The sequence below is a fragment of the Brachyistius frenatus genome, unplaced genomic scaffold (genome assembly GCF_029030835.1).
Source record: "Brachyistius frenatus isolate BFR_SWC_R1_liver_20210118 unplaced genomic scaffold, ASM2903083v1 Contig_62, whole genome shotgun sequence".
Taxonomy (NCBI): domain Eukaryota; kingdom Metazoa; phylum Chordata; class Actinopteri; family Embiotocidae; genus Brachyistius; species Brachyistius frenatus.
This window is the reverse complement of record NW_027210661.1, coordinates 616,247-635,000: the sequence shown is the minus strand read 5'-3', so window position 1 is coordinate 635,000 and position 18,754 is coordinate 616,247. Positions and strand designations below refer to the sequence as shown.

The following is an 18,754-nucleotide window of genomic DNA, read 5'->3' as shown; positions in this document are numbered from 1 at the left end:
TATATTTGTTTGTTTCCTGTTTTTAAAAACCTCAGGATAGTCCTCGTCTGATCATCACTTTCTTTGTTATTCACTATTGATGTTGTATTGTGAACCACACACACAGGTGAGGTGATACTGATGACTCATATGCCTCAGTGAATACTATTGTGCTGTCGCCCGGGCAACAACAATTGAACAATAAAACGCAGGCCTTTAAAAAAAAAAAAAAACATCCGAAGAAGAAATGAATGCCTGCAGCAACTTTGTCCCGCAGATGTCCCGCTCGAAGCACCGTGTTTATAGGACGTCGTGGGGGAAACACGAGAATGTTGTGGCGTTTATCTCTCAGCAGAAACAAGACCGAGGACCCTCGCAGAGGTTCCCGTCAGGAGGAAGATTTAAAAACAAAAAAACAAAAAAACACGCAGGGAGTTTTTTTTTTTTTTTTCCATTGTCTGAAAACATTTGAGCGTCGAAAAAGTGAAACTTTGCTCGCAAGGAAGAGGCGATCGCCACGGCGACTGACGAGGCTCAGCCTCGCTGCTGCCGCTACTGAGTTTGGCAGAGGTTTTCAGCGGGCCGACCTTGAAGAGGAGAAACACGGTGTTTCCTGGGCAGATGTTTGAAAACAGGAAACCGCAGCTGCTTATCAGGATTCACAGACTCAAATAAAAAAAAAAAGATCCCCTTTCGCTCTGGTTTGATCTCTCGGTTTTCTTCATCCGTCGTCTCGCTTTTGATCACAAAGTTGTGTATTTTTTTTTTTTTTTTTTTACACCTCTTGAGTGGGAGAAACAGGACGAGAGCGTTTACTTTGTCACGCCTGCTGGTGGTGAACTCGTTCTTCTTGTGGGGTTGTCTCTCTCTTCCTCCCTGCAGCAGCTCAGGCGTGCTGCCGCTTGTTCACCGCGTCAACAGGTTCCTCCGCTCTTCCTCCATAAACGATCGCACTTTGTTTGACTCCTCGGATCGTTGCCAGTTTTGATGTACGGCATTTCCTGAGCAGTCGCGCGTGTATAAGCGCGTATATGTGCAGACATTTTGAATAGTCTCGGAAGAGCTGGTGTTTGATGGTCTGCTGTGCAGGGCTGGAATTAATGAGAATATTATTTGATAAGTGAAAGCACATTATTGCAATGAATGCTCAGAGCAATGCGATGTGTTCTCGTGTAATGTGTAAAATACCTGACTCGGAATCAGTAATTTACCCCAAAATTTAATTCATAACACTATTTGATCTTATTTTTTAATTATTTTTTTTTAATTTTTTTTTTTAAATGACATCACTGAAAGTAGATAATCGTTGAAGAATCTTGTTTTCTATGCCTGACGCCGTTATGACAAAGGTGTCCGTATGAATCGGAGCAGTTTTGTTTTAAGGGGAAAAGTAGCCACGCGGTATCTTTCCAGTCTCATCAACACGGCTCTGAAAGTGTGTCAGACTGGACGTGTGTCTGGGGAGCTGATTGGATGATACATCTGTCATGCACCGCTGGCTTGGTCTTAGAAGTGTGAGAAAGTCGTTGTACAGAGTTCCTGTTTTTCTAATTCACTTCCTGTACCTGTTAAATAGCAGAAGTGGTGCTCTGCTAAGATCCTGCAGCTGCACGCAGCTCAGCACCATCATTTTCAACCTCACAGTTCATGGTGAGCTACTGTTTGATTTCCAGTAGTCTTGAGTGTTATCTCTTCTGCCCCACAGAGACGGAGATGTCCCAGCGCCTGATAAAAAAGGTAAACGTCAACTAATTTTCATTCCCTCTCCCTCCTCTCACTGTCTGCTGCTCATCCTTCTTTCAGTTTGTCACCGTGCCCATGCAGCTCTTCGTCTGTCTGTGTCGGTGATTGTGCAATGCACCCTGCTCTGACTCCTTTTATTGTTTAAAAAGAGTTAATCCCCATCTATTATCTCTCACTGCTTTGGTTCCCTTCCTCCTTTTCTTTATTCCATCCCATCCATGGCTCCTCTCACTGTCTGGCCTCCCTGCTTTTCCTATTATTTGCATTAAAGGGCAGCAAAATGCACCCACAGTCATTTCCATATTCAGAGTTTGGTTTTAATAGTGTACACCGATACACCAAATGTTGTTCGCTGTTTCAGAATTTAGTTTCTTTAATATTTCATTTTTTTTTTTTTCTGGTGAAATATCAGATCATTTCTCAACCTGAGGCCTCTAAAAATATTCAGAAACAGTGGCAATTTTTTTTTTTTTTAACCAATTATATTAAATCCACTCAAAACGCTGGGAGTATGGATTACAGATCTAATACAGGTGCTCGATTTTTCTCACACTGAAAACTTGCTTATCTGACCATATGAACTTTATTGGGATCATTTGAATGTTTTCATGCAACCAAAATTTTTTTCCAACCTTACATACATTTTGCAATTTTAGTGTAGATCTTAAAGATTCCAGTGACGCATACGCTTTCGGCTGAATTAGGGGAAATGTGTATTAAATGATTCACAAGAAGTTTTCCAAGTCATTTCTTAGACCACATAAAGTATCAATGAAGAGTCTGACCAAGCTAATCAACTCTGTATATGACTTAATCAGTGAGGAGTAAAGTATTTTAACAACCTTCCAGCTACCTAAAAGGAAAACTGTTGGAAATCTGTGTTAAGGAGACACGTCTAATAGAACCTATTAACCTTTTTTTTTTTTTTTTTTTTTTTTTGCCCTTTGTTCTACTATGATTTTAGACCAGCAGATGGCAGGCAACACCCGTGAATACTATCCAAACCTCTGAGACTTTACACAACTCTATCTGTGCGTGTGTGTGTGTTTGCTCTCCACCTTGTTTGTCAGTGTGATGAAGGGCAGCAGCCATGCCAGAGTGAAGAAGAGGGATGCCTGCTGGCTGAGTAGGGAAGCAGCAGCAGCAGCAGCAGCAGAAGCAGAGAAAGAGATTGGCCATGGGAGGCATATGAGGACAAGGAGAGAGGAATTGAGGAAGCGGGTGCAGAGAGAGGTGAAGCGGACAGATTGAGCGGAGAGAGATTGATGAGGGAGGTGCTGTGAGTAGAGCAGCGACGGCAGCATCTGCTTGTTAGTCTAAGATAGAAAACTCTGTGTGCCAGAGAGGATGGGCTTCATCCATTAGCCAGCCAGGCAATCAGCCAGATGGCCCAGTCCACGGACATTCACTGCTGCTGGGAAGAGAGGCGAAGCAGGTCCTATGGAAGCATCCATATAAATGTGCCAGAATGTTAATGCGTGGCACTTATCACAAGCTCTTTCTCAGGGTGCCACGGTTCAGCTACGAGGAATGATGCATAGGTAAAAGCTGGTAGTGTAATTCAGCTGTGCTCAGGGCTTTTTTTTTTTTTGGATGACTTATATAAATGAAGACTTAAAAAGAACACAAATCTGTCAGTAAACTAAATCTGGAGGTCTTAGTGGGGCTGCACCTGTGTTCTTATTCTGTTCTTACTTTCTGACACTGAAATGTATGTCACTTCAATCTATTTTTACTTTATTTACTCATGTTAGGAACGTCTGAAACAATGTCAGCGTTGAGCACTTGAGGTTTTCTCTGCAAGTTGGAGCATGACATATTAGAAGTAAACAGAGTGTGACAATCTGTGCGTTCTCTCCCTTCACATAGTATCGTGTGCGATTTATTTCTGGTTCCTGTTCTGGTTATATTAACATATGAAACTCTGAGTAGCATTACTCCTCCTGACACCTCTAGCTGGTAATGCATCAGCTGCCGGGCAATATCATAACCACAGAAATGTGCTAATGAAGTGGTGTAGTTCCCCTAATGGTGATGATGCTGTGGTTAGCAACAATAGTATTCATAGGCGTGAGCAATAAGATGGAAATATACAAGGACCTTTTCTCACATGTTGACATTGCTCAGCTTTAACAGACCACTTACCTCAAAATAATTACTGATTTGTTACAGATATCCTGACGGAAAGCGACAGCACTAGTTCAGGTAAGCAGAAATATCACACCACAACACTTTACAGTTAAACCTTCGTGGCATCAATCCCTTTTTACTCATTGGAAATCAGTCCAGAGGTTGCAGCTCTCTCACCTGGCCATTTGCATATTGATTTATTGAACAGAGAACACGGGGACGTCCACTGAGGAGAGTTCAGAGGAGGAGGAGGAGGAGGAGGAGGAGGATTCTGGTGAGAGACACACTTTGGACTGCTGTATCACAGCTCATACCTGTAAGGAATGGTTTGCCATTTTGGGTAGTAAGATGAAGACATTTTATACAGTCATTATTTTATGGTAAACATGAAGCTGCAGGCAGAAAATGTGATCTTTGTTTTGCATAAAAATGGAAACGGAAACGGATCCACTGCTTTCGTCCCAAGGGGTAAAAAAAAAAAAAAAAAAAAAGAGTCTGTCTACAAGTACTAGAGTTCATTACAAACGTCATGTACAAAACAACAACAAAAAGAAGGTTAAAATGAGGCCCAGCAGCAGTGACTTCTTGTCATCATTGTTGGAACAAATGAGAGAAATAGTTTTAATTAGTGAGGCAGATTGTGACCTTTTGACAGAACCACGCTGTTTATTCTGCTCCCACTCTTTGTGCGAGCTAACCAGCCGCTGGCGGTAGCTTCATATTTACAGACACTGCCTGATCTTTTTCATCTTAAGTCTCAGGAATATGTGAGCACATTTTGAACCTTTAATTTCTCTGTTCCTGTCTTAATCTCTTCCTCCTTGTGTTTCAACTCTCACCAGCAGGCGGTGCTGAGCAGGAAGGAGAAGAGGAAGGTAAGGACCACATCCTATAATCCAAATCAAACTATAAAATAAGTAAGACATGAAGTGAACATAACTGGAGACACCTGACTACATTTATCTCCCTCATTTTCTTCGCAGACAATGAAGAGGCCGATGCAGAAGAGTCTGAAAATAGTAAGACACATCATGAAACCAAATGTTTGTTGAGACCTGCGACTGGTGTGCTCTCATTCTAACAAACTGTGTTGTTGTATACATGTGGACCGCCAAGTCTGCTTGTTGTCATGGTGAACTCTAGCCACAACCGCATCTTAATGGCTGTCATACTACATCATTATGCAGAGAAATGTCGGGCTGTGCTGGCTTTTTCCGAGCTCAGGATTTGACACCTCGCTGAGCCCCGCCCTCACGTACAACCAAAAAAACTGGCACCCGATGGGCCGTTTGTGAAGGGCGTCTGCCGGAGGTTTCACATACTGCAATATACTGCAAGATTTTCGTATGATAACGTGGCTGTGAATGATGTCACCCTCTAGAGGCAGACGCTGGACCTGGAGCAGAGCTTTTAAATGGGAAAGGTAAGCAGCTCACAGCAAGATGTGTTGGAGAACACTGCAGATAGTGTCAGCTGACTTTGTTGTCATTCGTCCTGACAGAGGAGAAGTACTTCAAATTATGCTGTGAAAAATGCAAAGCCGTCCATCAGGTGAGCTCAGAAATGTTATCTGACTAAATGTGCGGATTTGAAACGCCTGATACTTGTATAGTTGTATTTGACACTGCTCAGATATTGTGGAGGACCTTTGAGAAGCCTTAATTCCGTCCTCATTTTTACTTCTTTCAGTTTTTTTATGTGTTATTATCGTGCAAGTAAATAAACAAGCTGTGTGTGCTGTTGACAGAGCCACGGCAATGAGGTCGTTACCCCCAGGAGGATCTCCAAGGGACAGTTACAGTGAGTGTGACGTTGTGTCTCCGCAGCACATTCATACTGATAACGAGCACAATCACTGAGTGTGTGTGTGTGTGTGTGTGTGTGTGTGTGTGCTAGGGTGCAGCTGGAAGGAGAGGGCACGTATGAGTGTTCGGTCACAGGCCTGGTTTTCGAAGCGTCCGAGCGGGTTCTGGTGCGGTACTCAGTCTTATCCTGGTCCAAGTTTGGTGCGTCACTGCAGGACTCCTGGAAGTTGGCTGGACCCATCTTCAATGTGGACACGGTCAACAAGGAGGCGTCCGTCCTCAAGTCCATCCAGTTCCCTCACTCCGTCTGCCTGGCTGGTGAGACCGTTATTGCTGTCTCGGGCCTGTGTTTTTTTGTCTTTAACATATGATTGTTAATTTGAGACGTTGACCTGGCCCATAAGATGATGTTATGAACATCGCCAACTAAGATATGACCTGGAGGATGTCATAAATGTAATTAAAACTTTAATTTCACCATTTAAAATAACAATTCACTCTTCCTTGACTAATTGATTTTGGTGCGAAAATAAAGCTAGAATTCTGGATGAATAAGATATCATCCATCTTATGGCCTCAGCACAAGAAATAATTACATGAATTAGTGCAGTTACGCCACATTAAAAAGGATCCGTGTGTAAAATGGTTCAATGAGGAGTATTCATCTTTCTTTTTCTCTATTATCTTGACGCAGATCCAGACAACGAGATGACATTCAGTGTCCTGCACATAAAGGCCAACCATCCGCTCATCGAGCCGACAGTGGACCACTCGGGCAGCCACGTGAAGTGGAATGTGACGTCCCTGTCGCCCGTGGGTCCCATCATTCAGACCACCAAGGATGTGGAGCACCACGGGGTGGTTCTGGTCTACAAGCAGCTCGGCAGTTACAACAACATCTACAGCTTCCACGTCTACCTGGCTATCAACAACTTGTCTGACACCAAGGTATCCGCTCATGAATGCTGTAAAACTCCTCATTGTTACAAGTGTTCTTCAAGTTGACTTCCTACTCCATATTTGACTTGTCTTTGAATATCTGTTCGAGCAGGCTTCTTAATCTGTTGATGCTCTGGCAATTTTACACGCGAGTGCGGCGATTGAGAAAAGAATCCTGCGTGTTTACTGAGGAACGAGTTGAATTTCAGTATCTGTTCCTCAACGGTGATGGTGACGAAATCTCACAGTTCCATCACTGAATACAGTGTTTACAAGGTTAATGTTTGAGTGTCTGAATACATACACGCTCACATCTCTTCTGAAGACATTTCTTATGTATGTGGAAATAAAACTGTTTGCAATAGGCTACACTTTTCTTAAAAGTAGCACATTTTGTGTTTTAATTGTGGATTTCCTTCCTGTGCTGTAAGGAAATACCTTCCTTGCAGAAGTAGCACAAAGAAACATTCCATTCATGAGACCATCGTTACTCGCCATGTTTTTCAATCTGAACTTTCAAACATGCTAAAACCCCAGCAAAATGCCTTACCTTTGCAGATATGAGTAAAAGAAACCAAACCACAGAATTAAAATAAAAATGTTACTTTCACTTTTTGTTCATTTTTCACACTTCATAGGCAGCTGATTTCCATATTTGTATAATACATGATCACTGGTATTAGGAGAGAAATGACACTCAAAATGGTCACAAATGCCAAATTCATAATCCATAAGGTGTAAAATGATTTGTGCATATTTTTGGGTACTCAAAAAAATTGTGTCGCAATCAACACAACAACCGAGTAATCCGCTTTTTTTCTTTACTGGCTGTTTCCCAGAAGAACATCAAGCCCGCCACCGAGAAGTATCTTATTTAAACTACGTATTTACATTTAGATGCTACTGTGTAAAGAATGTAGTTGGCAAATGTATGTGTTCTAATCGGGGAGATCATTTGTCTATTTAGAAAAACATCTTCCCACTTATATATCATTACACATTAATTCACTGAAAGTCTAAATGTCCCAACACTTGAACGCATCTTAAAACTCCACACACCAATGTAACGTTATCTGTGTGATCCATGCCCAATTAACAACCTGTTATTAAAGAATGTCACAAATATTTTTATATGCAAGCAGCAAAAATGATCAGATCTGTGAAGTTCAAGTTAAGGATATTAAAGTATCCATATTTATTCAGGTTGTGATGTACCTATTTGTAAAATTGTTTTCCACGTATTCAAATTATTTGGTACAGTATTTGTGTGATGACTGGAACAAGCATTTGTGAGAATTCAAGTATAAATAGTTTTATGCATAAATCATATGATATCCACTTGTCACCACCCCGAGTCTCATTGCTCTCCATATAAGTGCATCACTTGAGTCTGACATGATATTAAAGCTCTTCTTTGTTCTGATGAAATCTCTCAGTAGGGGTGTCTGTGGTTTTGAGAGCGTGTGTGGTTAGGAGGATTCAGCTGGTGAATAATCGTAGTAGGTTTATTGTAAAAAAAAAAATAAAAAAAAAAGTACAGTTAATAATCTTTTCCCATATGATCACTTCCTATGATCACATTATGTTGCTCTGGCCTGCAGTCATTCACCACAACTGGACTCTTGATTTTTTTTTTTTTTTTTTTGTTCGAGATGCCTTCAGCTTAGTCGTTTGTTGTCATCGTGAAGAAACTGACGGAGCCTCTACCTCCTCTTTGTCTTTCTGCTGTCTTCACGTGAACTAGGATGTCAGCAAACAGGTCCGAGGCTACAAGAACCGTTACATCAAGATAGACAAGCCTCCCACGTGTAAACTGTACGAGGGGACGTATCGCCTCCTCAGCGAGCCAGAGGGAGACATCAAACCTCAGGTGCGTCTCTTTGCGTTATACGCACGTGTGGCTGCTCGCTGCGAGTCATTCTGATGTTTTGAAACTACAAACACACGGTTATAGTGCAACTGTTGGCTGCAGCATTATCATCCTCATCAGCGAGCGAGAAGAAACATTTTGGGTCCATTACTCACCGACTACACAACTAAATTCTGTTCACGCGTCGCTTTGCAGGCCTTGAAATTCACCCTTGCAGTGACTAAGATGAAAGGCTACTTTGAAGCTTTCTTTGAGCAGCCCCCTCCTTTTACACTGTCTCTCATAGAGACTAACACCGAGGAGACTGTATGGTCCGCTACCATCAGAGAAGGTACCAGTGCATTTTATCTCTTACTCTAGATACTGCAGGCTTAAACAAACACCCAAGGTGTTGAAGCTAAAACTAGGTTGAATTGGTTTGAAAAGTTTCATCACACATCTTTCTATGTTCATTGGAAATGAAAGCAACTAAATAAAATGTTCACTGGGCTTTTTTTTTGACTGGTTTGTAATTAGGTTTCTCCCACTACTCTCTTCTCTCAGGTGACTGTGTGAATAACACGGGAAATAAGCCCAGGAAAAGGACAAACAGTATGCTTCCTGTCACCTTATTTTATTCAGTTTCCCAACACTTGCTTTCAGCTCCTACAGGTGGACTCACATCATATTGATCTCTCTCGTAGGCAGACAGAGGAGCAGCAGCCCCTCAGAGGAGGAAACCGCCTGTAAAAGACCTCGCTCTCAGGACGAGTCAGGTGATTTTCCACATCTTTTTTTTTTTTTTTTTTTTTAACTACTGATTTCTGAAGAACTTCAGGCACAACCTTGTTTTGCCACAAGCTGGTCAACAGTCCACACCTGCACTATTTCCAGATGCACGTCTGTCTAAAATAATAGCAAAATGACACACCTGTTTGTGTTTTCCTGCAGATGGAATGAAAACTGTGATGACTCCGGGGAGTCAGGAGCTGAAAGCAATGTCAGAGAAGCAGCTGCTGCAGGTGGCCAAGCAGCTCGGGAAGGAGTGGAAGCAGGTGGCCATCTATCTGGACTTGAACTCCAAGGATCTGGATGACATCCAGGCAGCAGAGAAAGATGTGACCATGCAGAAGCACAAGATGCTGCTGGAGTGGAAGAGCAGACGGCGGCTGGGAGAAGCCACGGCGTACCACCTGTGGAAAAGTGTGGAGGAGCTGGATGACTTACCAAATGAGGTTCATCAGACGCTGCGAGGTAAAACACTGCAGACGTACAATGATAATGATCATTTTGATAAATCATTCTGAAGTCCAACGCTCAAACTTTTGATGACTGTTAAATAACACCGGTTCACGTGGAAGCTGCTCGTTACAGCTTTGGTTGAATGTGTTTGTCAGCCGCGCATCAAGATAAGATTATTGTTATTATTATTATTATTATTACACAGTGCAGTGCTCGTCAGACTAAATGAACTGTTTCATGATATCACTCTAGTGGCTAACCCGGATTCAGATCTCAGGACATTTTTGTCAAGACCTTCTCTTATGGCAAGAAGATTGAAAGTTTAATGTCACCGGATGGTCCAGGATCTTTTCTGCTGTGCAGAACGTATGGTCAGCCAGATCAGTTGGCTGCTTGCTATGTAGTAGCTAATGTAGCTACACGACACATGTATGTAGTTCAGACAATTGATTATTTTGTTTTTGGTGTATGTCTTTTCAGATATGATGGATAATCGAGCAGCTAAGTGAAAAGGGATATGAATTAAATCAACTGCTGAACAACTGCTGAACCATCACCAGGAAAAAAACAAAGATCTCAGGAATACAGCAAAGCAGCGTTGACCTGTGGACCAAACAGCAGCTCTTCCTTCAGTTTTTATTTCTCTTTTGAATATTTTCTAAACTTGAAACTGATTAGTTTGTATTTCTGCATTTCATGATAAGAGCTATTGTCCTTTTTCTAACAGGCATTTTCCCCAATTTTGTTCAAATGTGGTCCACCTGTGGTTCTGTAATGACTATAGAACAGACACACTGTACCAAAAGGTACTTTTGTTGTAGTCAGAATATGATGCTTTAAAATGACCGGTAGGAGTCATTGAGATATGTAATAGCTAATTATGTAGCCAGTAGCTGATGTTAATGTAGGTGCTGCAGTGTTGCAGCAGCAAAAACTGGGAAAAATCCAACCTATGCATTTTGTTTCACTTTTAAATGTTATTTTTTTTGGGACTTTTTATGAAACAATTAGGCATTACATGATGCATGTGACTGTCCAAAAATGTACGGACTGAATAACTGAACTGTTTTGGTGTCTTCGGCATTTTTATATTTGTGCACACTATACTTGTACATACTTACTTTTTTTTTTTTTTTTTACCATCTTTTTCAAACATGTTTTATTTGTATTTTTTTACATCGTTTTATAGTTGGTTTTTTTGTCTTCCTTTTGATAGCCATGACTCTAAAACTACATTGAATTGAAAGAGATCCAAAACTATGTATGTATTGTTTAACTTGACTGTAACAAACATCTTGTGTATAAATCTTATTTGTGTATTTCACATTGGTACACTTTAGAAAAAAAAAAATATCAGGGCTGAATTTAAATATTCAACTTGTCTGAATGCAGCTAAAAAAAACAGAAAACATTCATATATATTTGAGTAAGTTATTTTTTTTTTTAGGCTTATCTCCCGAATATGGAGCTTAAAACCAATTAAGATGACACTGTCAGCTCTATGTGGAGATCTTCCAGTTACCAAATCTGTAATCCAACATCTCTGCGGAAAAGATAGTGAACCTTTTGGGCTTTTCTTTGTCGATATTATGCAGCAATGTTTACATTCCCTAAATAGGGTTGCTTCTTTAAAAAAATATACAAGCAACAGTCCAGTCTGTACTTTTTCCTTTCCACTTGTTTCCTGTCATGTCAGAATCCCTCCGAAGACTTTTGGGATTAAGGTAAAGAAGCAAATGTTGACTGAATAAAACTAACGTAGTTCTTCTGTATGTTTCTTTTTACTTCATTCCTTCAATGTGTCGTCTATAATTACCAAAAAGAAGAATCACTTCAACTTCGGCTCTTCATACGGAAAATACTTTATTATAAATAATAAATTACACCACAGTCCATCAAATAAATAAATAAATAAATAAATAGATCTTAAATAAATTAAATAAATACATTCCCCCAAATATTGGAATACATTTAGATTGGCCAACATGGCCTTCACAGCTAACCTTAGCAATCATTTGACTGTCCTTCAGCCATCACTGAGCGAAGAGGCTGGACTCGAGCCAGCTAGCTTATGCCTGAGCAGTATTCCTGCAGACAGTTGTGCAGCGGCGTAAAGCACTACTTGGTCTGTAGTTGTGAGTGATGGTAGTGAATCATGAGGACGGCTGGTTCAGTTGCGATTAATTAAAGAAGAAGAAATGTTGTGCTATTGATTGGAGGAGTGGTGATGTTGTCAAGGTTGCAGGATGTTTACTTCCTGTGGTCTCCGGAGGAGATGTAGCCTATGACGCGGTTGATGGTGATGGTTCGGATGTGGAAGCCTCTCAGTATCTTGCACATCTTGTGCCGGTTGTTGAAGGTGTTATCGCCCCACATCTGGGCAGCGTCCTCCTGTACAGACGGCAGAGAAGGATGCAGTGTGAATGCAGAGGAGTGAGCTGCCACTTTCACAGAAAAACTAAGATTTCTGCATGTCTGGAAAAAAAACAACCCCTCTCCGTCTGCACAAGGATTTGAAAAACGACTGAAAGACGAGGTCTAAATAGGGAACAAACAAAACAGAAGGAATAGAAACATACCTCTGAGGAGTCGTTCTCTCCATTCGGGTTCAGGGAGCAGTTCTGTGTAAACCAAGGAAGATTTTGTCAGGCAACCTCCAAATGTAATTTCCCAGCAGATTTGTCTTACTTTTTCTGTTTTTTACATCGTGGCTAGTTTCTCCCGCTCTCTCTCTATTTTTCTCTCTCCCACACGTGTACAATAAACACACCTTCCTCAGGCTCTGTATCATTCCCAGAGTGGTACCCAGAAGTACACCTTCTTTCTCAGGACTTCTGAGTGTGGAGTTGAGGTAGGACTGAATAACAGCGTCATAGTGGGCCAAGTCCTTCATGATGTTTCTCTGACATTCACTCTGTCAATACAAAAGCAAAAGCAAAAGCAAAAACATCAGACATCTGTTTTTACTCTTTGAAAATGCAAAAATGGTCAGAATATGTTTTTTAATTGGTATCGCGTAAAATGCCCCAAAAAATGTTAAGTCTTTTTTTTTTTTTTTTTTTTTTTTTTTTTTTTTTTTTTTTTTTTTTTTTTTTTTTTTTTTTTTTTTTTTTTTTTTTTTTTTTTTTTTTTTTTTTTTTTTTTTTTTTTTTTTTTTTTTTTTTTTTTTTTTTTTTTTTTTTTTTTTTTAAAATAAAACAGATACTGACAAACTAATTATTAACAGACAATATATCTGATAATCTTAAAAAGCATTTCATAAAAATACAGCATACCTCATTGAAGGATGAATTTCTTTGCACCATGCAACTTGTGTTCTGTGGAGGAAAACATTTTAAACAGAAGTTAGTTGGGCAATTTTGTTTCACGAGTCAAATCAGGATCTGGACTGTACACTGTTCATTAAAAGTGGTTAGTAAGTTGGAGGCAGCTGAGCTGACATTAAAAGACTTCAGACTATAATTTACATAATATATTTTATTTTTGAAAAATGTAAAAAAAAAAAAAAAATTTAAAATATAAAGACAAATCTTTATTTTGATTTAATAATAATTGTGCAAAAAATAACTGATACCACTGATTAATCAACAAATGTTACCCGAGTCAGAGTGGGTGCGCAAGCCTGCACGGTCTCCGTTTCACTCCTCAGCTCCACTTTATCAGATGTGATGCCATAACACAAAACCTCCTGTAGCACAAAATGCTGTTATTAATCACTGCTAAAGGACAGGCAAGAAAGAAAGATACATAAATACAGAATTGGCAGAGATACTCACACTGTTGAGAAGCTCCCGGATATTCAGCAGGAGGCTCTTGAAGAGCAATGAGCAATGTGCATTATTGTCTGTAATCGGAGTGGGCAACGGGACTGCGGTGGATGTGCGCCAGCTCAGAGTCAGCAGCAGCACGCAGCTGGCCAAGTCTGCATGAAAAGAGAAATAATCATCAACACATTGGTATTTTGGGTCCACACGAGCCCTCAGATGTCCCACTTGCAAAATAAAACACAATAGGATAATATGTAAAAAACAAACAAACATAAAAAAAAAAATAAACATATATATATATATCAGCCTAACACGGAGTCTCTGACTTACAGATATTAAAGTTTGCCATATTTCTTGAGACCTTGCACTGAGTCTGGTTAATCAGCAACACTAAGTTGGTGCCTCCTTGTCAGATGGCTTTATATGTATTCAAGGGAGATTCCCTCAGATAGCATGCAAGAGGTGTGCCAGCAAAAAAGAAAAGTAACGTCACACGTAATTTCCTCGTTGATATTCATTGGTTGAAAGAAAAAAACCGGGAAGTCTCGATTTTTGTTTCGGATTTAGAAAGAAAGTAGCGACGGGGAAAAGTAAACTGTAAGAGTGATGTAACACCGTGATTGACATTTTGCATGGTGATCTGACTAGGGATTTCTCAGTAGGTGCGGGAGTATTTTACTCCACACTGATGAATATCCACTGACATCATCTTTTTTTTTTCTTCTATTTTCAAAAAAAAGAAGAAAAAAAAAAAAAAGAAAAGCTGATTGATGCAGATTGGCAGGGCGCATTTTTTTTTGGGTGCAACGTCAACATGACCTGTGACATCTGGTCCCGTTAACCGCAGCATTCCGATGGGAGAGGCACGCTGCGTTTTATTGGCACGGGACGCGCCCTCCCTCAAAGTATGGGATGCATCTTATTGCACCTGTCAGTACAGCCAATAGCATGCAAAACGTACCAAACGTGACAAATTTCAGAAATAATTCCCTCATCAGCAATCTGAGCGCTTCTTGACATTCACATAGTCTACAGTTACCTCGTTTCAATCCAGAGAATTACAGCAACGCGATGCGGTGGAAACTTTGAGTCTCAACAGTCTGTGCTCGTGTTTTAATGTAAAGAGCTTATTTCCATAGACTTTAGACCTATATTATATTTATATCTATATTGCCCTTATCACGGACTTAATTAAAAACGAAGAACTGCAATAAAATAGTAATCAAAGTTTTAACGACAATCTGAATAGCAGGTTTTATAAACATAAACTAATTTTAATGCAGGCTTGTAAAAAAAATTAAATAAAGGGAAATAGCCAAAGTACAACAGAACAGGGAATAACAATAAGAAATGTGTTTTTTGGAGTGACTGCTGACTGAAAGGAAGCAGGATGGATCAAGTATGTTGTGGTTCAGGCAGCTGCCAGCTGAAGGTAACTCGGTTCTCGTGCGTCCGTGAAACTGAATCACGGCTTGGTTCAAAAAGGATAGCTGGAAAATCCCGGTTTAATCCACTAATCAGGTTTAGTGAAGCAGCTCCCTGCAAACTATGAGCCCAAACAATGTCTGAAAACAACACGGTTCGACCAACAAATTATTATAAAAAAATAAATTAAAAAAAATAGGGCGTAACCAACCAGTGATGTCACACTCGAGTCTGTGACGTCATGTGCTATCATCAAAGGACAGTCTGGAACACTTCAGCCTTTTAAGTAGTCCAAGCCAGCAGTCCAGCTCAGAGCGTTAGTGACAGCACACAGAAGTTCCTCACCTGAGCACAAACTACACAACTGAAGAACCGCCTGTCTCCACTCAACTACTGCAGCCACCATGTCAGTCTCACTTGCTTTGGCTGTAGCCAGAAAAGCCTGGATCACATCAGGTCCACTTCATCACCCCAAATCCTCCACTGCTCATCCCGTGAAACCCGGGCCACCGCCGGTGGTTTGGTTAACCTCCAAAGTCCAAGACGACCTTAATCCCACCTGCATTTCCCACAGGCCACGGGTCCTTCACCGTGTTCCCCCCTACGCAACGCTTCACACCCCGCAGGCAACTACAGACAAGACAAACGTTGTTCCCGCTCTTTTTACTTTGAGATGTGTTGCTGTGAACAATGCTGCCATCTGCCATGTAGGCCCGGACGGTCTCAGAAGCTCTGCTGAAGAAACAAGGCCGGGACACCTCTGTGCTTCCCAGGTGGGAATTAGATAATTAATTAGATAGATAGATAGATAGATAGATAGATAGATAGATAGATAGATAGATAGATAGATAGATGGATAGATGGATAGATGGATAGATGGATAGATAGATAGATAGATAGATAGATAGATAGATAGATAGATAGATAGATAGATAGATAGATAGATAGATAGATAGATAGATAGATAGATAGATAGATGGGGGGGGGGGGGTAGTTGGTGGATCTTCTGAACCTTTCAGTCCAGCAGCACATCAAGATGAGCCCCTTGCTGCAACTGCTCCTCTGTATGTATATAAATGAATATAAATATACGTATATATGCACATGTATACATTTTCTTTGACAAATCCCACATTAAACAAAAGTACACCGTTACAGTATATTTCTCTGACCTTTGACGTTTTACCAAATAAATTCTTTAACAGGTGAGTTCACTGTTGTCTGAGCATGTTTACTTATCTTGTTTTATATTACCGGTTCAACTTTTTTTTTATAGACATCTTAGGGGACCACCTTGAAGAAAAAAAAAAAAAAAAATATCACATTTCAAACTCCCCCTGCGACCACAATTACCAACGGTCCTTTGCACTGCATTTTGACCTTTCATAAAGCAAAGGTTAGTTCTTCCTTGTTATGCTAATGTCCTCTTCTATGACTGGTCCCACTTTGGTGAAACCGGTCTCATAGGAAGTCTGTAACATTATCAGTTTTAAGAATTTTGGAAGGGGTACATGCATGTTTTCTGGTCTTCTTGGCATTAGTCATGCCACAATATTCATAGTAAAAACTTGTTATAATTCACCGGTATTGCAGGTTAAATAAATGGAAAGAAAAGATAATTTTCAATATGAAATTACATCATAAAATATTTAAAATCCTCAGAGAAAATGTAAATATCTACACTTCTATGACTGGCAAATGTCATTTTCAGAGGAAGAGTGTATGATGATGGAAAACAATCGAGCTTCAGGGGAAAGTGTTTTACCAATTTCAGTTCCACAGGTTAAATGTTCAATCCGAGTTTTTATTTTATTTTTTTCAGTTGGTCCAAGGTGTTAATCGGTATCTCACAAGTGCACTAGACTCATAGAGAGACGAATGTGAAACCCACACGTACAGTATGACTTCATCTTCTTGTTACGCCAGTAAATCAGTTTCCACAACCTGCAGCCCGAGCGTTGTGCTTTACAGACTTTTCACAGGAAGTGCACTCTCTGAAACTGCAGTGGTCAGTGCGTGGTTGACAGGAGTTCCCTGGCCTTTCTCTGCTTCCACCGCAGGACCGTCAAAGACTGGAACCTTAAAAAACAGTCAATGTTTTACACATGACCATACCAGGAGAAGGCAGGGGAGGGGAGGGGGAGGGGGAGGGGGCATTTTATGTGAGAAAAACGATTGTACTCATTACCATATGTTAGTAATATGGTAGGTAGGTAGGTATTTACTTTATTAATCCCTGAGGGGAATTTTTTTTAAAATATAAATATTTAAATATAGAATCATTTCTGCACGCTTTTATACTTTTCATACTCACACAAGTAAACATTCATCGTGCACTTCAAGACAACAAGCCGTTTTATTTCACGTGAAAGATATATTCCTCACGGTGACTTTGAAGGGGTTGCCCAAACCAATGAGTCCCTTTAAGAGCAGCAAACCAACCCCAACGACAAGAGTGAGACACAAACAATGTCATGATGAGGCAAGACTGAAACAGAAAGAGGTGAGTCATACCACTTGTGCAATGTGAGGATGCTTTATAGCCTCGCTGCGGTCGCGATCAGTAATTACACTTCCTACGTTCACGGGAAAGAGGAAGCTCGAGATCACAAATTCAACATACTGCACAAGAAACCGACATATATGAAACAAAGTTTATTCTTTATTTTACATATCTGTACATAAACATTTCTTCCCTCAAATAAAGTATCTGAATACAATAGGATGAAAACGATATTAACACACTTATTCATTTAAAATGACTCGTGTCAGAAAATCAACATTCACAAAATGTTGAAGAGCAATTAGAGTGAACGTGTTACCAAAATCTACAACTCCACTACAAGGCAGGCATGTTTCCTTTACACTCTTTTAGCACCTTCAAATGAACATTTCTCAGTTGAAAACTACCATTTGTGCAGAATAAAAACGGGTCGACTTTGAAATACTTTAAATTTACTGTCCAACTTAAAATGGTTTGAAGAAGTTAGTTTTCCATCGGGGTTTTTTTTAATTTTTTTTTTTTTTTTTTTTTACAATATTGTTTCTTTTTCTGAAGACTGACTTTCTACTAAATTTTTCACTATTACTTTATTTTTTTCCCACAATTTTTGCATGTGAACAGTTATAATTTAGTGGCGAATGTAGAAAGTTAAAAAGAAACAATAGCAAAGCAAGGCCGATCACTGCACAGGAAGCTGGGGACAGAATCCATGACAACACACAATCAGTTTCCTCTTCTCCCAGGAAGCAGGAAGTGCTACTCCGTCCTTAGCGCTGGGAGACAAACCACAGAAGCAAATGAAAGAGGGTGGCTTTCTTCTGTGCTGCTGCTGCTACCACTGAAGTCAGTGAGTTGGGCAGGAAAGACGGGGTGTGGGGGGTAAGGAGGGGGGTGGGGAAGGGGGGGGCGTGGGGGCGGTGGGGAGGGAAGATAGCGAGGAGCAAAATACTTTGGACAAGTGGGAAGGACTCGGATCGACACGGGGCAGAGGGGGAATGGCCGGAGGGGAAGAGTTCGTCTCGGAGCAGGGGCGAAGCTAGGCAGAGGGCAGCGGGAGGGTGGGGTGGAGGGGGGGTGAGGGGTGGGTGGGCGATCTTATTTGGATAGGGTCTTCTCAGCCAAATGTTTCTGCTGGCTCTCAGCGTGCCTGGAAAAGAGAAAAGGAAGATATTGTTATTCAAATGATAAATGTGCTGATATTCTATATTTTTCTTATTGTCAACACACCAAAGCCGACGCTGAAGTGACCTCAGCGTAGTTACAGCTGGATGCAGCTTAAAAACACATCAGTGAGCCTCACAGGTGTTTTATTCATATTCACGTCTTACCACCAGTGTTAGGAACGTTACTTCCAAAATGTAATTGGTTACAG

At 40.6% G+C, this 18,754-nt stretch overlaps 3 protein-coding genes across 9 annotated transcripts in view; 1 reads left to right on the top strand and 2 right to left on the bottom strand.

Moving 5' to 3' along the window:
* Positions 1 to 10,962, top strand: part of LOC138625426 (uncharacterized) — a 12,134-nt gene extending 1,172 nt beyond the window's left edge. For 2 of the 3 annotated variants that reach the window (XM_069706337.1, XM_069706334.1), the window contains exons 2-17: positions 1,685 to 1,716; positions 3,895 to 3,927; positions 4,061 to 4,168; positions 4,695 to 4,727; positions 4,836 to 4,871; positions 5,234 to 5,275; positions 5,354 to 5,403; positions 5,600 to 5,652; positions 5,749 to 5,975; positions 6,352 to 6,605; positions 8,341 to 8,466; positions 8,662 to 8,797; positions 9,010 to 9,057; positions 9,150 to 9,221; positions 9,397 to 9,699; positions 10,168 to 10,962. In XM_069706337.1, the coding sequence (XP_069562438.1) occupies positions 1,685 to 1,716; positions 3,895 to 3,927; positions 4,061 to 4,168; positions 4,695 to 4,727; positions 4,836 to 4,871; positions 5,234 to 5,275; positions 5,354 to 5,403; positions 5,600 to 5,652; positions 5,749 to 5,975; positions 6,352 to 6,605; positions 8,341 to 8,466; positions 8,662 to 8,797; positions 9,010 to 9,057; positions 9,150 to 9,221; positions 9,397 to 9,699; positions 10,168 to 10,196 (1,582 nt within the window). In that variant the 3' untranslated portion in view covers positions 10,197 to 10,962. The remainder of the gene's footprint in view (positions 1 to 1,684; positions 1,717 to 3,894; positions 3,928 to 4,060; positions 4,169 to 4,694; positions 4,728 to 4,835; positions 4,872 to 5,233; positions 5,276 to 5,353; positions 5,404 to 5,599; positions 5,653 to 5,748; positions 5,976 to 6,351; positions 6,606 to 8,340; positions 8,467 to 8,661; positions 8,798 to 9,009; positions 9,058 to 9,149; positions 9,222 to 9,396; positions 9,700 to 10,167) is intronic. The other variant, XM_069706336.1, reaches the window with a different exon arrangement.
* Positions 10,963 to 11,524: 562 nt separating this feature from the next.
* il12a (interleukin 12a) lies at positions 11,525 to 13,803 on the bottom strand. Its single transcript, XM_069706327.1, has 7 exons — positions 13,785 to 13,803; positions 13,464 to 13,609; positions 13,286 to 13,375; positions 12,963 to 13,004; positions 12,458 to 12,601; positions 12,267 to 12,308; positions 11,525 to 12,078 (listed from the first exon to the last, which is right to left on the bottom strand). Exons 1-7 carry the CDS (start codon positions 13,801 to 13,803, stop codon positions 11,938 to 11,940), a joined length of 624 nt encoding a protein of 207 aa, XP_069562428.1. The 3' UTR covers positions 11,525 to 11,937.
* A 3,716-nt stretch (positions 13,804 to 17,519) lies between these two features.
* schip1 (schwannomin interacting protein 1) overlaps positions 17,520 to 18,754 on the bottom strand; it is a 194,622-nt gene continuing 193,387 nt past the window's right edge. For all 5 annotated transcript variants that reach the window (XM_069706288.1, XM_069706290.1, XM_069706289.1 and 2 more), the window contains one exon: positions 17,520 to 18,529. In XM_069706288.1, the coding sequence (XP_069562389.1) occupies positions 18,478 to 18,529 (52 nt within the window). In that variant the 3' untranslated portion in view covers positions 17,520 to 18,477. The remainder of the gene's footprint in view (positions 18,530 to 18,754) is intronic.